The sequence below is a fragment of the Harpia harpyja genome, chromosome 2, assembly GCF_026419915.1.
Source record: "Harpia harpyja isolate bHarHar1 chromosome 2, bHarHar1 primary haplotype, whole genome shotgun sequence".
In the NCBI taxonomy this organism is placed as follows: Eukaryota; Metazoa; Chordata; class Aves; order Accipitriformes; family Accipitridae; genus Harpia; species Harpia harpyja.
The window spans coordinates 82,841,005-82,859,965 of NC_068941.1; the positions used below are offsets into that span (position 1 = coordinate 82,841,005).

Sequence of the window (18,961 nt, forward strand, 5' to 3'; positions counted from 1 at the left end):
TTCAGGAAATGGTTGCAGGATCTTTATCTTTGGTGGGCAGTCTTTGAACTACATCTGGAGAAATAATACCAGCAGTCAAAACAAGGTTAACGTTTACCTATCCTTGATAGAAATTAGTGCCCCAGTTCCCATGTTTTTCCATATATGCAGATTTCATAACTATTAAATTAGTTTTACCTGGTTTAAAATGCCTTTATGTACAGTAAATTAAAACATAAAGATCATAGTGTTTATTATGAGACCATAAGATGTACTCTGCATTCTTGGATCTCTACATATGAAAATCCTATGGTCGTGTTGTAGACCACTGTTTGCTTTTGGTTTAAGTCTGTTTGTTTTAAGAGGGTTTTAAAAACAAAGACTTATTTTGTTGGCTACTTGCTTTGTTTGTTGTCTCGCTCAGCGAAAAATAGTAATTGATCAAAACATAGATAAAGTTGTGATCAGGTGAATAAAAAGCGGCAGAGGCATGTGAGCGTACTGAAAATGGATTGGAAACAAGAAGCTTAACAATATCAGTGGTGATAAACATGTTAATTTATGAAATTATTGTAAAATTGCATATACGTGCTAATATAGTGCTCAACAATTTTGCAAACTAAATCCATTAGAAAGTAGTAGAACAGCACATCATTTATTCCTTACTTTTGGGGAGGCAAAGATGGAAGTGCATAATTTTTCAGCAGCTCAACTAACTGAAAAATAAAGTTGTAGCTGCATATATTTGTAAACCTTTTATTTGCTGCTCGCAGTTAAGTATACTTTGTTACCAACCTCCTAATTAGAGCAGATACGAAGATGAGAAAGTTAGTGAGGCAATGTCTCTAATGTTCCTTTATGAAACACCTGTAAAAATGTATTGGGCATCTTTGATAAAAGATGAAAAGAAAATTCAAATTTTGGTGGTATTGCTACTCTTGACACTGTGGGATTTATTGACTGTTATTTCACTTCTTGCTTCTAGCAGGTAAAAGCAGAATATGTCAGTGAAAGACTTTGAGGGCTAAGCTTCCATTCTGATGTTTTTATGTTTTATTTAACATTCTTTTTTTGAATCAAGAGATCTCTTACAGGATTTTTTTGGCATCACTGCAGTTCTAACTAGTGAAGTTGCCTCAACCTATTCAGCCATGGATTCCTGTTACAATGCTCTTCATGCTTGGTCTGGTGGCTGTTGACCTCTTAATGTATTTGAGTTTCTTGTATTATTTTGCCCCAAATGACAGTTATTGAAAGTTGGGGTTAGGCAACTCGGAGATCTCTGTAGAGGGATGGCAGATACTCCTCCCCACATTGCAGGAAGTGCTGACCCATTCTATGTAGAATATATTTTCAGAGTTAGAAAGTAATTTTTTCCTTCTTCCTGTAGAGCATTACAATTAATTAGTATACAGACAGGGAAGGAAAATGTTTTGTTTCTCAGTAAAAGTGTAATACTAGCATCTCCTAGTCTTTGTTTTAGAAGGAACATTGGGATTGTCTCCTCTGAAGTTTGTTTTCAATTTGGTATTTCGAAAAGCTGCTTTTGGTTTTTGTCTCCTTTTTTTTTTTTTTTTTTTCTGAAGACAGGACAATATCATCTGGCTATTTAGATTCTAACATTAACCTTTGAAATAGTTCCAAGTATTTTAGTGGAGATGCTAATGCTATGAAAGTGAAAGAGAAGAGGCAAATGGTAACCAGTTCTGAATCATGTCCATACAGGCTCCCATAGTTAAAAGGAGAATCAGAGTTTCACTCAGTTCTTACATCTCCTTACAGAGAGCTGAGTTGAAAATTCATGCATTCTGCCAGACTTAGGAGCTTTGTTTTCCTAGCAGTGTAGCTAAAACCCATGAAGGAGCAAGGAGGAGTAAGCAATAGCCTTTGTAGAGTTCAGGAGTCATCTTAAGGAAGAGGTGAGGAAGTTGTAGTGAGGAGAACAGAGGACAGCAAATATTGTGAGGCTCAGAAAATAAGGAAAATGTGAAATACTAGGGTTTCCCAGCTATGAATGAAGATTCCAAGAGCAGTTTTTTGCACAGTGATCCCTGCAGATCTTCTGATGAACACCCTTTATGAGTAGTATTTTTGGAGTAGTTGGTCTGCAGAAGAGTTATGAACAACTTGGACTACTGGTAATCAAAAGTAGCACAATGAGTCTTTCATGGAAGAAATCCGTGTTTTTTCTCCTGGATACAGTACTGCAAAACTCTGTTTTTTCTCCAAGTACTCTGATTCCAGCCAACTGTCATTCTTTTGATGTTACTGGAGGAGCTCATACTACACCAGAAATCAATGGGAAGTTCATCTAATTTATGTGAACTTTTATCTAGACCTTTTAAAAAGTCGGCATTATGGCAGAATGTGCCTTGGAAAGCAGCACAGGGTACTACTAGCTACTAAGGGACCTGCTGATGGGTGGTGAGTGGACGTCTCTTGTTCTCAGTGACAAGCGTGGCATTCTCATAGGCGAGAAATGTCATCTTTCTCTCTGACAGGAGTTCAATACACTAAAATGATTCAAGAGTTTCTTGAAGCAGCATATTCAGTATATAGTGATACAGTATGCCACCACCATGTCTCTTCCACAAGGAATCCTACGAGGAATAATTCTTACTTCAGTTATAGTCATCTGCCTGATAACTGGTTAAAAGGTTTGAGGATGTGAACTAGCAGCTTGGGCGCTGGGTATAATCTGCAGTGCTACTTCTCTTGTCTCACATCCTTGGCTTTTATCCACATTTCTTGAGAAATGCTGCTTTGTCCATGTCTAGCTTTCAGTCTTTTTACATATTTTTTAAAGTCTCTATTTAGTTTTGAGAGAATATTATATTCAGGGCTTTGGCCTTATCTTCAAGATGTAAAACGTTATGAACTTGAGATAGTTTAAAACTTTTAGATAAGAACTGCCTTCTTCAGCAACAGGATCATTCTAATTAACTTGAAGGTTAGCTCTTCTTGATTAATATGGGCTGGAAATTTTATTTCCTAGCGTAGCGTAGGACTGAAATGAATTTCCATCAGACTCTTATGGTCTTACCACTTTCCAGACCAGCTGCCAAGTGCACTTCTTGCTTGATCTTTCTTCTGTAACAAGATACAAAACAGCATATATGTTCAAATAAGGAAACTAAAAATAGCAGGCTGCATATACAGCTCTCTTCCCAGATATGAGAGAGAATAAACTGTGAAAATTTATAGTTACATCAGTTATATTGCAGAAAGATACTGAGATGCTATGACGAATGTAGTTGCACTAAAACCTTTTTGGAATAAAACAAAATAGCTTGTGCTATATGTAATGTAGAGATCTTGGATCCTGATGTGAGCATGAAGAAGCTTTGTAAGATCTCGAACACCTACCTAATGATTACAGTGTGTGAAAGCATAATCACCTGTTTGTTCCCTTCTGCAAATTTCAAAACTGTTTTACAGGAAAGATAAAGTAGTTTTGAAGTGCATCTTGAAAACCAAGCAAGCTGCTGCTCTGTGACATTTGAGAGCTCTTGAATGGGACTTTGGAATGTAGAGATAAAGAACATGATTCCCAAATTTTTAAGGTCTTTTCTCTTGAGAGACACTATATCTCATCACTGTATGAACAGAAGAGGGAAAATTAAATTTAAAAGCTATACCCCCCATATCTCTCTGAAAAGCAGATTTTGCAGAACTCCATAGTGAAGAAGCCTGTGGTGATTCTAGTTCTCTGCCTTCACACTACTGAATAAAAGAAAGAGCAGATGAGCTTAAATGCTGCATATAGACAAAACAATCAATTTGGAAAATGAGTAGTGTATGCTAGTGTTGGTTATAATGTATTATATCATATACAATAGTCAGTCTCAGATGCATGAGACTATCTAATTGTACTTTTAATTCTTTGTTTCCCCACACTTAATTGCGTTAAAGGATACTGTATCCTAGCCACTAGCATTAATCTTCTACACAAGCAATTCCTGTAATTGCGACGGAGATTGCTTATAGAATTTAGCAAGGTGTAAAAATGCTCTATATTACTGTGATTGAGATGGGAGTGTAGTTGGCTGGAAATTTCTTAATGAAATGTCATGTCAGGAGATGTAGATTGACACCCAAATGTAGGGAAAAGAATTACCAATTAAACCATTTCTCTAGTCGGGTATGAAAGTTGTGATTGTGGCAAGATGGTCAGTGATGCCTTCGAGGCTAGATAACTGTTTCCAGGAGCCCAGTGGTGAGGGAGCCACAGTGGGAAATAATCTGGTAATTATACTGTTAAGTATTTTTGTTGAGTTCAGTAGTATTTTCTGTTTTGCCAAGTAGGTATTCTAATAGCTTGTTTTTTTTTATAGCTACAATTTAGAGCACTTGCAAGCTGATCTTGATCTGTAAAATGTAACATTGTGTTGTGGATGTGCATTCATGGATTCCCCATCATTGGAATATGTCAAAACCACCATTTTATAATCTTGTGCCATAAAAATAAGGGCTTATGATTATCTAATTATTACACTACGCTTTGGAAGATGTTTTATTTGGTACTAAAGTAATTTGATTAAAAACATAGAATAGTACAAAAAAAGCTGTTCTCAGTATCAAAAAATAGTGGACAATAGGTCAAAACCACATAAGCTTTGTTTTTAATGGCATGCTGACAAGGGGCATTCTTGGCCTTATTTTGAACATTTTTATCAACATGAAAAAAACACTTCACTGATAAATATGGTAAAAACTGCTGATGCGATTAAAAAAAAAGAGATAGAAGTGCTGCAGAGCAATCAAGTTTGCTTTGATAAGCTGTCCTTTATCAAATTGTGTTCAAATTTTAGGTCATAAATACAGAATGAGAGACTGTCAGTTGTACTCACAGGGCAGAGAACCCCATCCTAAAAAAAAAGTGGCTGTGCACTGGTGATGAATAAACTGCTGAACCAAGTGCAAAGTCTTTTTATCTTAGATGTGGTCCCAGAATTTAGCCGAGGACTGTGAAGGAGAACCGTAAAGGTTCTTCTGCACTGGACATTGATGTAACTGCTCCTGCAAGACTTTGTCTTGTTCTAGTACTCGCAGACCAGTACTTCAGTGACTTGCTGTTGAATTTAAGGATGCAAAGATTTGACACAATTTAGGACTAGAAACATGACTTTCTAAGAGAGTATCAAGGAGCTTGGTCTCTTCTCCAAGTAGATCAAGGGATGGCTTAGTGATACCCAAGAGGTACCTGTGCAAAGAACATCAGAGAGTTCTTCCATCTGCCAGGCAAAGCTGTAAGAAAAGCTGATGACTGGAAGTTTAAGCTAAACTGATGGTTAAGCAAAACCAGTCAGTAATAAAGGACACTTGTTGCTGGAAGAGCTTACCATGTACTATGGTGGAGTCTATGGCACTGGCAGTTTTTTAACTATGATGATTTTCTAGGTGTCTATTATGATCTATATTGGAGAGACTGTCAGTTTGATGATTCCAGCAGTATCTTTTAGGCATAATAGTACTAACTCGTTTCAGTTTTATTTTGTGTTAGGATGTTTTTTGTGCATCCCTGTGAGCTGTGGACCTCACTTTCTGCATAGCTGGATCAGTCCATTTGGTAGCATATCTCTGCATTTCCTAAGAATCTAAGGTGTTCCCATGTGTCGAAAGGGACTGCTGGTCCATCTGTCCTGTGTCCTGTCTCCAAGAGTGGCCACTAGTGGATGCTTAAGGAAAGTATTGTGTTTGTTCTGGTCTTGCTCTTCATGAATCATCTCATTTCATGGCAACTGTTGGATGCTGAGCTGAATGGACATTTGGTCAGCGTAACATAGTGCAGCCATTGCTATGTGTGAGAACAAAGCAAGCATGCACTGACATTTTTTTTGCCTTTGGTATTTACCAGCTTTTGGATTTCTGACCTGGGTTTGCATCATGACCATTATTATAAGTGACCACTGATGGGTTTTTCATAAACTTGTCTAATTCCTTTTAAGAACCACTTAAAGTTTTGGCATCCACGATACCTGTGACACCAGATTTTACAATTTAATTACATACTCCATGACAAAGCTTCCTGTTTTTAATGTGCTGGCTTACTATTTCACTGTGTGCTCCCTAGACATTGAACTGAGACATGGTGCACATTTTATATGCATTTGTTGTATTCCCCACAGTTGTGTCTTCTTCAGACTGGGGAGTACCAGTGCATTTCTTTTCTTCTTTTTCAGCAAGCTATTCCATGCCTTGGACTGTACTTAATGCCTGTTCTGGCACTTTTTCTAGTTCTCCATCTTTTTTGAGATAGATGCATCTCAGATTTAGGTAATGCCATTATAATGTTTGGGGCTTTAGTCCTTTTCTGAATAGCATCTAACATTCTTTTTGGCATCTAATTCAGTAATCACTTCACTTCTGTGATTAATTTATTGATCTTGAAGCTCCCTGTACGGTTTCACTTAGACTGTACTGACATCTAATGGTAAGGCAAAGTGGCTTAATCACACTTAATGGCAAGATAAATTGTCTGACAGGCAAATATAATTATATATTTTCTTCTTAATTCAGTATTAATTTTTGTAAGACAAGATGGAATAATTTCAATTTTTGCACAGAAAGTCTAACCTAATACTTTTTCTTCTGGCAATTAATCTCTTTTTGTTCTGCTCTTTGGGTCACACTTATTTTTAAATGCAGTTTAAATCTTTGCAAGAGTAATTTTGAGTACAGTGAAAGTGATGTGGTGGTTTTATACTGCAGAACTTTTTAGTATAAGTCACAGTATCTCCAGAAAAGGACAGCAGCATGAAATAAAATGTAAGAACAAATACTGTCCTGCAGAACTTTGGAATAGGATGTTCTGTGTTGTTGTAGCAGTCTTAGTATTGCTGCGTTTTGAAGAAACATAAAACCAAAAGTATTTGTCCTCTTTTTCTCATCCTCCTATTTGAGGTTCCTCTATATTTTTAATTGGGCATTTTTCAAGCTCCTAGTGATAAGTACTGTTGAATAATACTTTTGAACTTTAGAAATAAAAAATTGAGTTCAGATATCTTAAAGTTATAATATATGTTTAGGTGTAGTATACTGTAACTTGAGCGAGACACAAGTATCACCTAACTTCCAATATGAACCACCATTCCTCTGATTGAAATTTTTTCTTTTATACAGAACCAATACTGCTGCTACTGACACTAGAAATGTTCAACTAGAAATTGTAGAGCTTTTTGAAATTGAATATTTTTCTCGTGATCAGCTTTTTTTTTTTCCCCTTTCTCAGAGTTAGAGCCCATCTCTTGCCATTGCCCCAGAAAATTGACTTCTTTACTATGGAAGTGCATCTTTGCTTTTATTTGAACATTAAGCTAATTTCTCTGACTTAGCATTTTTACATGTCACTTTACTTTCTGCTGTTTATCAACTTGATACTATCCTCTTTTTTGCCAAACACAAGATATGTTGTTCTGTACTAGAGAAATAGTTTGAAATTTAGATAGACTTCCATTTCCATTCTCATTCCATAGCTTTCTTGCAGTCTAAGTTGTCTTCAGCATATGTTGTAGCCTGTACTTCTCCCCAAAAAAGGGGAAAACCCGAAACTTAATTTCTGAGGAACATCAGTAATTTTTGTAGAGTGAGTAATTCTTATTTGTGGGTTGTGCGTTGCGTTAGGTTTGCAGAAAAGCTTACTACTTCATGCTTTGGGAATAGTGAAGTCCATAAAATGGATTTCAGAATTCCAGAGCATATGGTTTAAATTTGTACTCTGGTGCTCTGTTTTTAGCACCACAAGCTGGGGAAGCAGTTGTAGCACAGAATATCTCAGATGCTAGGAGTATTTGACATCCAGCCATGAAGCTGGTGTGCATCCTGCAAGTCTTTCTGGTCATTTCACTGAAGAGATACTCAAACATCCATGGGTGGAGGAAGATGAAAAAACCCCCTAAAATCCCACAAAACTGGTTTCTGTTTCTCACCTGTTCAGGTGAACAAATTTGAGGTAATGTATTCATATTGGTGGTCATACAGTTGCAACTGTAGTCATTGCAGAAGTCATCCTTCTGCTTGGTGAGCAGTCCCAGTTGCTGTGAGCATACTGTCCAGCTCACTGATGACTGTGACAATTTTGCCATGAAATCTTAGGTAAGGTTGCCTTGGATATAAGGAAGAAACTTTTTACGACGAAGGTGATGAGACACTGGAACAGTTGCCTAGAGAAATTGTGGATACCCCATCACTGGAAGCGTTCAAAGTCAGGTTGGATGGGGCTTTGAGCAGCCTGATCTACTAAAAGATGTCCCTGCCCATGGCAGGAGGGTTGGACTAGATGATTTGTTTACTATCGGACACAAAGCTGTTTACTATATGAAATGAACAGTTACTGCATTAGGATAATTAAAATATTTGTAACAAGAGGAACAACATTTTCATTATCTTTACTTATTGCTTTCAGAGCTCTACAGAATGGACATTTTGAGGCTTGTGAGGTGTCATGGAAAATAGAGATCTTACTGATTTGAGTGGGAAGAAAAGTTTAATTTGTGTCATCAAAAAACGATGGCAATGGAATATGGAATATAATGCTACTTACAGTAGCCTTATTTTATACCTTTGAAAGTCGATAGTGGAAAGAAAAAATATTTCAGTGATTTAATGTAGTTTCAGACCAAAGAACATATATTAGCATTGTTAAATTAAATGAAGATTGAGATTCCCAAAGGTAACATGAAGCTTCACAACCTTATTCTTGATGGGTTAATGATCTATCAGTCTGTTCTGTGAATTTCATTTCTGTTTTGGATTTCTTATGCTTTATCATCTGATTTGGGACAGCTTACAAATCCTTCCATGCAAAGGAAGCTGACAGTGAAGTGAAGGTAGAAATCAGCCTTTTGCCTTTCCCAGCTGTATAGGTGAAAAGTTTGTGGTCAGAAGAGTGTATACTCTGAATCTTTTTGAGTGGGCTAACTTATCGGAGGTTATGCATGATACAGTTGACAATTTTTTCTGGTAGGCTTTCCCCTGTTCGAATTTAGTAGAAACATGATCTGGTCCACACAAAATTCTCCCATTAGGCTGATGCAAAGGAAATGGTCCTGCATAGCATGCTACAACCTTTTGGGTTTGATGGAAGTTCTTCCCTAGTAATTTGGAGTTTGTCTCAACCTACAAGTATGTCTATAATTAGCCTACTGTTTTGCCTTTTAAAAAAATTTTAATTTCTTAGTTTGCTTCCTTTTTATCCTCTTTCTCTGGAGAGAAGATTCCTTCAAATCTTCTCAGTCGTAGCTTATGTTTATCCTTTACTCCATTACCACTGTTATCTGTTTTGAAAACTGAAATCGAAGTTGACTTATTTACTTATCATTCCTGTAGGATTTGCTCACTCTCACACAAAAATGCTGGAGATTCCCTTTTCCTTTTATCTTGAAGTCTTAAAATGAGTAAAGCTCTTCCTTTCTCAAGAAAGAGCTAAGTGCTCCAGGTTGCAATACCCAGAGGCATATTCTCTTTAAAAATATTTTCAAACTCTGGAATCATCTGCCTGACTGAAAGAAAAAACTAATATTCTTTTCAACAGTGTATATTTTAATCTAAAATTTGTACTGCTCAAAAGGGTTCCATACCTTGATGGTATCTCAGATAGCTTTGTAGCTAACGCTTGACATATATGATAAGCAGTATATATTCTTAAATCAGTTGGATTCTCACTTTGTCTTAAAATATTGAACTACAGAAGTCTGATCTTAAATACTACTTGCCATTTTGTGTTCTGATTTTTAATTCATTAGGCAGTGTGCTTGTATTTTTAGTGAATTTCTCAAATACAATTATTCATGTTGTGGTTTAGTAATTGCAGTAACTAATGGTCCCATAATTATAAGGCTTTTGTTTTGCTGGGAAATGCTTCCCATATCATCATCTTCTCTTTGTGTTAGAACATAAAGTATAATAAAACTGTATGAGGGTTAAATTTAGAACTGTGTTAACATGTTAGTTTAATTTTTTTCTCAAAAATGTTTTTTTGAAACTTATGACAACTTACTATGAATAAAAATAATTTTAAAACAATGTTTAAAAGAAAAAATTACTTGATTTATATGGTACACTTTGAAGCTACTGTAGATGGATAGAAAACATCTGGTGACACTTTCAATGGCAGGTCAATAGTTACAGATGGCCTGTTTTTTACAGCTGTCATCCAGCTTTGTATGTAGAATGACTATGGTGGAAAAACCTTTTGCTGAATGGATAAACAAAACAGCACAAGGAGGCCAGCAGGCATGTATGTTTCTACAAGACAGGAGATTAAATAAGCTATAAAAATTTAAACCAAGACTAGTATTTAAAATGTTCATTATATTCTGGTTTCTGTTTCTTATCATCTAGATCTTTCCAGGTGACTATTGAAGGAATTACATTATAAAACAGAAGTGATAAGCAAATAAATTAAAGACTAGTTTAGGACTGATCCTCTACACAAGTTTGGGGTCTTGGCTTAAGCAAAGGCAGGTGGCTATATAGCTAGCTTTTAAGGTTTTAAAATGCATGTTAGGTTTGATGTAATGCTTGTGCAATCTTAGAGCCACATTCATATTGAAGAATGTTGTATTTTGTAAGAATAATCAATGTTTGGAAATGTAATAGAGAATTTCTAAAATGGAAACGTTCTTTTTGGTTTTTTTTAAAGAGGAAAAACTGGGCTTCTGCTTTCTTCATTGTTTTTTCTTCTCCCATTCATAATGGGATGTTATAGTCAGCTGGAGTCAGACAATATGCAAAACAGCAGAAGAATCTTGAATTTGAGGATAAAGAAGAGGTGTGGAGAGAAAGTGAAGAAGAGGATGAAGCTGAATAAAGTATTAAAAGCATGATGAATATTGCTTATCAACTCCATTTTTAAATGAAAATAAACACAAAGGAACTTCTGTTAAAAGTCCAAATGCACCAAGCAGGGTAGTGCTGGTAAAGATACCTATTTTAATGCAAATATGCAGTTCTTGATATTCAAAATTTTTTTCTTTATCATTTCACTCGGAATGCATGAATCTTCATATTACATTGATGAAATGTGCTTATATTTGGTTTTAGAAAAGTTTAGCCTCTAGAAAGAAACAAGCAGATTTCTAGGTTCAGTCACTTGTGAGGCCATTTAATGCTATCCACTGATGTTGAAAGCTGTTGGGCAGGAATAAAAAGAAACAGGGAAGTGAATTATTTGGCTCGTTTTAGTGTGCACTGTGCTTGTAATACAACGTTCTCCGAGTTTGTTTCTCAAAGTCTATTGAGATATTGAAAGGTAGATAAAAGTGGTGCTCTGATTATGCTTTTTAGAGGATCTGTATACTTAGTTTTACCCCCTCCACTTGCTATTGTGCATTTTATAATCTACCGCTATGATTAGATTCTTGTTGAGGGATTTTTCTTCCCTCTCTCCCCATCCCCCTTACTGCTTCTCAGTGGTTTGGCTTAAAATGCAGACTGCTTGTTGCAATACCCTTATGCTGTCTTGCCCAGCTACACGGTATCTGAAAAGTGCTTAGTTGTATTTGCTGCCAAAGAGCTTGCCTAGTCATGCATAAACCTGCTTAAATGCCGTTTGGTTGATATAGAGGTTGGCATTCTGTGTTGTCACCATGATGCATTTCCTCGGGTCTATGCCCCTTGAATTGTTTCCTTCAACTTCCAAGTATCAAACTCTGGTTATCATCGAAAGCTTAAAAGTTAAGAAAGAAAAGAGTACTTTCTCTTGCTGTAAGCATTACGATGCAAAAGTATGGCTTTACAGTTTCATTTAAGGTGGACACATTTCTGTCTTTTTATGGGAATCATGTACTTGTGCCTGCCTGAGATACCTTCTTTAGCTGGCGGTGTGTTTAGTGAAAGGGCAAGGAAGGATTTGAGAGTCAAAAGGCAGAAAACAGCAGCTGTCTTGGAGCATTTCTTATACTGGCTTGTTGGAGCTGTGTTGTGTGCTTTGCATCTCTACATGTTTAGAAGGCAGTTTGTTGTGAAATACCAGGTTACCTAATATGATTTCAGAACTTTATGTGTTTTCTTAATTGTTTAAATAACACATAGATCATCTTCCTGGGAAGAGGTGGAAAAAGATCTGTGTTTTGAAGTTTAAGAAGTTTATCTTTCTGTTCACAGGTGAAAATAAGTTTATAAAAGACAGTAAGCATTTCTGACTTGTGGCTGGCTTGAGAAGACTGTCACCAAGCTGTGTGGAGACGTTCTTTGAGCTTCTACTCTTATGTCTCTAATGGACAAACACAAAGTGAAGCGGCAACGTCTGGATCGCATATTTGAAGGTTAGACATTTCAATTTCTCATGTTAACTGCGTCAATTAATTTCATGGATTACTGATATTTCTGGAGACTGGAATTCTTTTCTTTTGGTCATTTAGTGTATTATTAGTTGAGTTGCGATTCCTGTTGGGATTATATTAACTATGCACAAATGCTGGGTTTGGGTGAAAATAGATCTAGACAAATAAAAGCAACTAGTGTGTGAACTCTGTACTATTCTACAGTTAAGTTTGCTTTCAACTTAGTATTTTACAGTATTCTACCTGAATGTTGTGAAAGATCGTGGTTTTATATGAAGTAAGAATCGCAAAAGGATAAGATGACCACGTAATGCTCTCTAGAGTCTTTCTCTACAGGCTTGCTTCCTATAGATTGATTTAACAGCCTGTACCTGATCCTAGGAAGGAAGTAGAAAATCAAATGAAAACAAAACACAAAAAAAATCCCAGAAGACCCCCAAACTTTAATGAGTATTAATAAAAATATCCTGAATTCTGGTGAGTGTAATCATTTGTATCAGTCATTTTACCCTAAGTCACAAATGACCAAGTTCTGTATACCTGGTATTCTTTGTTCATTTGCTTTTAGAGTTGGTGTGAAAGCAGGTTGAGGGATAAGGTGTACTATTTTTAAGAATATACATGAATGATTTCAGCTAAATGAATTTTTATATTAAAATGTTAGCTTCTCCTTAAAAGGCCAGGGCATAGTTAATTTCTTTACTAACCCATTTTGATAGGACGGGAGAAAGTGCACAGACTTCTGGGCACATGGTCTCTGCATCATGTCTAATACTGAAGCAATGAACTGCAGTTGAAACATTTGCTCCTCCACGCATTGGTCTTGAGACTTTTTTCTAGCAGCTGTGTTGGTGTAAGCAGTCCCTGGCAGCTGATTCTGTCTTTTTTTTTTTTTGCCTTTCTTTGTGCCAATATGAGTGTAACCGTATAATGAGCTAGATTGAGAAGATGACTCATACTAAAAATAAACTTTTTGTTGGTATATTTTCCATTTAGGTAAATTCCTCAGTCTAGGCCACTGTTCAGCTGACAAAGCAGTTGCATTGAAGGGGGTAGTTGGAAAGGATCAATGTGGGGCGCTGGGACCGTTTACCCTGACGTAGCCAGAGAAAGAGGCTTTTCATCAAAGTATCAAAGGGTGCAGTTCCACATTTGGTTTAGATGACTAATCTCCCTGTTAGTCTCTACTAAAACCGGCCAAGCCCGCCCCTGATTGCCAGGTCCAAACTGTTACCATGTCCCACCTAGACTGGTTGGCCAAGCGGTCAGTTGAATCTGCTCACTGGAGACTAATCCCTGCTCAGAGAAATGGGCAACTGGCTGCTGAGGACAGGGAATTTGGGAAGGCTGCTCCTCTTTCTGGGCAGCTCTGCAGTCAGCTGGAAATTACCTAGGAGTGTGCTGGTGCAGTGCATGGTCCTCCTCTCTGTTCCCGGTCTCAGGTCCTCATACTAGGGTCTCTGTGTCTGACCCTTCAATAAAAAATGCCTGTGTTAGTCAGCTGAATTGGCAGATTGTGAAGAGGACAGAGAAACCCATCCCTTTTGATGGCAGCCAGCAGTTACATCAGCTCAACCCACTTGGTGGAATTTCAGCCTCCTTTTGGGCTGCTTATACTGATCAACAGGACAACTTAAGAGGAAAATAGAGTCTGTGATGATGTGGCAAGGAATGTTGTCAGGGACAGAGGTCGCAGACCAGTAGCCACTGTGGCTCTTTAAAATAGCAGTGGCTTCCCCCAGACTTCATGTTCACGTTTAGTGATGCTGTTTAATCAGCGCCTTTTGTCTGGCTTGTTTTTCCCAGCCCTGCACAATTCACTGCATCCTATGGTAAAATCTGTGCGGCCATGCAGTGTAGGGAATTGATCCAGTTGAAAAATAACATAGGAAAAGTTTTTTAGCTACCTTTGCTTCCTAATCCCATTTACCACATGCTAGACAAATAGCCATGCTGGAAAAATAGAGTGGGAGGACCAGGCAGAAGATAATCAAGAGGAGAGGGGGTGAAACAATGGGTATGGAAAAATGCTTGAAATTTTATGGTTACGGGAATCCAATTTGGCTCTTTAAAGCAACTGAGCTGTATTCTGCTCCTGAGTGTCTGTGTGTTCAAATGTCTGAGAGTTCTTTGAGGTTTGTAAACACATATCTTGCTGATGTTTTTAAATTACTATCCCTGCAACTGCGTAAAGTGGGATAAAAACTAGGGGGTTGGTTTGTTTTAAAAAGGCTTTTCCCTACCTATGTTCCTGTTCAGGTTTAAAAAATCAAATATGCAGAGTTGTTCTCTGATATATGTGCCTTTCATAACACAACCTAAACATTTTATATTTTAGAAATACACATAACATTTTACAAAGCTCAAGAAATGTAGTGAGCTGTATAGCTATTAAAGGTGGTTTGTCTTCTCTGCCAGCTTTTTTGTTCATCAGTTTGTGTATAGCTTTCTCACTTAACCTTTGCCCTCAGAAGAGAAATACTTTTAAGATGCATTTTTTTTGGTTGCAAGTTCCACTTAAAAATGGGCTACAATGATTTACTAACTATTACTATTACTAATTATGTGTTTTTTCATAAATTGTTTAACATAAAAACTTGTAATGGGCAGACATTAATACATTGTTGTATCCAGAAAGAGACACTGGTATCATTCTGGTGGTGACATACAGCATTTCATTACTGTCTGTATCCTTGTTTGAGGAGGGGATGATAATCAGTTGAAATTCAGTTTCTGAAAAATGAGGGCTATGGTCCTGATTCTCAAAATGAAATGCTTATGTTGGGAACATGTGCACAAGGTTGCACACAGCTTTTTCTGTGGAGTTAATGGATTACCACAAATGCTCCTGTGAGTTAGGTAACTGCATGCACAATGTTATTTGAGTTGAACCGCTTTCATGTGGCTTTAGGTAATTTGCACACTTGCTTATAGTAACTAGTCATGCAAATTGAGCAACAAATTGAACAGGCATCGCTGGATTTAATATTACCTTGGAGTTAACGATAGTATGGTAGTAGTATTACTAAATTTCAGTGATACTCAATGCAGAAAAAACCTGATTCTATTACTTTGGGAGCAATTAACTTCTCTCTTAATGTAGCTGAGTAATTAATTTTGTCTCTGCGGTACCTATGAGTCCCTTCAGTGATTTCTTAAATACGGAATTGAATATTTGCTTTTAATCCTGAAGCTGTTTGCAATTATATTTTCATGCACATTTCAATGGTCTGCCATTTTCTTATGCGTATCATCTCAAAAGGGTGGAATAAAATGTGCTTTGACACCCCAGTTTATATAGCTCTATAAAGTAGAGTTTCCTTAGATGATGGAAATTGAAGACTGTCCCTTGAAAAAACCAGATATTAGATTCTGGTTTCTGACTTTTACCAGTAGCTGTGAATTATACTTAGGCACAAAGACATGATTCCAGGCACTCTGAGATGCTAATATTAAACTCGCTTCACAATTTATAAAATAACATTTAGGATTCTTCCCTTGAAGATAAATAGTATCATGGCATGTGAAAGATTAATTAGTTACTGATTATATTGTTCTTTGTCCCCCTCTCCGGTGATGCTGGTGATTGCAAAGCGTAATTATAGTAGTATACATTTGGCAGAACAGTTGGAAGTGTCACAGTGCAAAAATAAAATGTGTTCATTTTGTGGGTAATTTGAAAAATTCTAAATGTTTTTGGCATTTTGAAAAGTTGTTATCCCTAATTAAGCTATTATTGTACTTTGTTTACAGTTTTGTTACAATATAATGCTGTGTATTTGCTTATATTCTAGAAATCTTTAATTAAATGTGTGTATGTTTCACTGACCGTTGCTTGGAAGTTACCTTGGGGATGTCTGACCTCTGTTGAATTTGCTGGGAGCTAATAGGTGAAGTAGGAAGGCAACAGAAGGTGGCTGCAGTGCGAAGAAAATGTTACATTGTCTGAATTGTCTGTGAACGGGCTTGATAAAGTGAATTTCCTCTAAATACATTACATTGTACAATACCTAGTGCTCAGTCAGCCACTGCTTTTGGTGGGTTTCCAAGCTTTAGGAAGCTCGTTAAAGGAGAGAGCTTTAGGGACATTGGTGGAACTAGGAGGAGGAAAGGCATGTCTCCTCTTACATTTCTTCTTGCTTGTTTACACAGATATCACAGATTAGACTACAGCACATACTGAAAATGTAACTGCAAAGTTGTGAGAGTACCTTTTCCAGTTTGATTGCTTGAGAACAGAAATTTCTTTCCAGAGCACCTCGTATGTGGTATTTATAGCAAAGACTGTAGTGTAGGCAAGTACAACAAGTCTGTGAAGACCCTACATGCCCCCAGACAGATGTTACATGTTTTTGTAGTTCTGGTTTTGAGAAAGCAAAAAGCATCTTAGCACAGCTCAGAGCTTCTCAACAATCATTTCAAGTCTTTTTTTGTTTTTATGCAGCACTGGTATACATCTTAAGGTTATTCTTTATTCACAGGTTGCCTCTTCCTTTTTAAAAGTGCCCAGAAGAAAACTTTAAATGTATTTTAGCTATTTTGACAGTGCTGCTTTATTACCTAAGAAAAGAAGAGTTGGCTGGGATCGTAAATTGGAAAAGAAAGTGCATATTAATGGGATGAATTTCTGAAATTTCAGATAAAATCTCTCATCTTTTGCTTTTATGAAGGGCAGCCTTTCTTTGGGAAGGTCCGATTACTGGCAGATACCCAAGCATTATGCTCTTTGAAGGACAGTAAAAGTGCCCAATAAAGGAATAGTTTCTTTTCAAGGATATGGTCTAGGCTTTCTTTCCCTATAAGAAAACATCTGTTTTTAAAGCTGCTTTTTTCTGCTTGTGGTGCTATATAGCATGAAATGTAATAAGATGAATCTTCAATTCATAGTTGATGTGGTATATTGATGGTTCCAGGAGGAATGCAGAGAAAAAAGCAGATATAAATGGAATTCAGTTTTCTTCTTTCCAAATTTATAAAGAAATCTTGAAATACAGAGTGACTTAGTTTAAAAAACACATTCTTTTCCCTGATTTTTTTTTCCTTGTGCATGTAATAGAGAGCTTGGCTTCTTAACAAGTGGAAAGTACCAGATTGACGAATACCAAGTGTTATTTCATGACCACTGATGGAGCCTATCTGGCTTGCGTAAACTGTGATTTGAGCCATTGCAGTTGTGAAATTAGGCAGTTAGGTTTTCCGCATATTAATGAGGGAGATGGCCTACTTTGGCGATGCTTGGGTTTTCCCTGCATTTAAAAAAGGATTTTTACTAAAGTTGGTATGTACTGTGTAAATTGATCTGTAAATAAAAGGAAGAAGGATTAAATGTTTCCAGGCAGTGAGTACACTTAGCTCTTTCTTATGTAAGTGGGAATTGCAGATGTCAGGTTCCTTGGAAAACGAGCTATCAATTTTCTTAACTGACATCCGAATTTGAAAGTGTTCATAGTTGTCTCACTCGCTGCAGATATGAGAGAAAGAAAGGAAATAATAAAATGTGCAGACAATTGTAAATCACATAATACTTGATAGAGTTCTCTTTATGCATACTGATCTTAGTACTAGGCATACTAAATATGCTAAGTGTTTCTTAAAAAGAGATTAATGGACTGCCTAGTTGCTTGGTGTCTTTGACAGACTTTAGAAGGCGGCTTGTTGAAGGATTAGGGCAGCAGAGGGAGCTAAAAGATTCCTAATATTTTATCATTTATTGTTTCCTAAGTGCAAATTGCTCCTTCATAAAATACCAATTAACTTTCACAAAAATGTGATTTTTCTAACCTTAAGTGCCTTCAGCAAATAAATAAGGATTTTGATCTGGGAAAATTCCTTTTCTCCCTAGCAATCCAGTATAAATTAGATTAGGAATCAGGTAGTAAAAGCTACCGAAATCTTTCTGCAGGAACAGCCATCAAATCTTTCAACTGTAACAAATGAAAGTGTTTAAGCAAACAGAGTTTTCTATGAATAACCCAAGCAGAATATTCTATCAGTAAACCAAGTTATTTTCAGATACAAGTGTCTTAAAATAAAAATGCATACATTCTTGTGTTGCATACAAGGGTGTTCTAACAATTCAACACTATTTTTCTGTTTTGACTGTAAGAACTTTGAAAATATTTATATGAGTTTGAAATATAGAGAATTTGGAAAAATATTTAATCTGTTATGTAAGAGTTGTCTTCAAAGAACAGGGAGGCTATTCTAATGACTAAGATAAGTTGACTTCGAAATAATAAAATGAAAATGATGCTCCTGTGAATCATCACATAACAAGATCATTTGCCACTTCCCACACATTAAGGAAAGTTATCTGTATGTATATTTGGGGTATGTTTGCCCGAATGCAAAAACATCCTTTATCTCATTACAATTATAGTTGAAATGCTTATGCACAGGCTTATGTTTGGTTTTTGTTTTTATCCTTAATATTCAGCATTTACGGTGCAAGGCGTTTTTGGCTTTCTTTTGGATTGCTGCAGTAACCTGCTTTTGTAATTTGAATCTTCATTATGTGCTACCTAAACAGCTTTCGAATTTGTGTGCATTTAAGCTACTACAATGTTACAGAGGTATTACTAGTAACAATGCAAGCTGTATGAAAAGAAAATTAGCTTAAAAACCCATTTTGCCCTAAACGATGCTGAACAGTAGCTGCTAATGAAAAGCATTATTTTAACAAGAAGACTGGGTGGGGG

General features: G+C 36.6%; 1 protein-coding gene across 2 annotated transcripts in view; it reads left to right on the forward strand.

The window, feature by feature from the left end:
- The window catches only part of CTBP1 (C-terminal binding protein 1), a 247,417-nt gene that overhangs the window by 41,872 nt on the left and 186,584 nt on the right, over positions 1–18,961 (forward strand). Inside the window, exon 2 of one of the 2 annotated variants that reach the window (XM_052780713.1) lies at positions 12,085–12,245. In XM_052780713.1, coding sequence (XP_052636673.1) covers positions 12,188–12,245 — 58 coding nt within the window. In that variant the 5' untranslated portion in view covers positions 12,085–12,187. Of the gene's footprint in view, positions 1–12,084; positions 12,246–18,961 lie in introns of those variants that run through there. The other variant, XM_052780721.1, reaches the window with a different exon arrangement.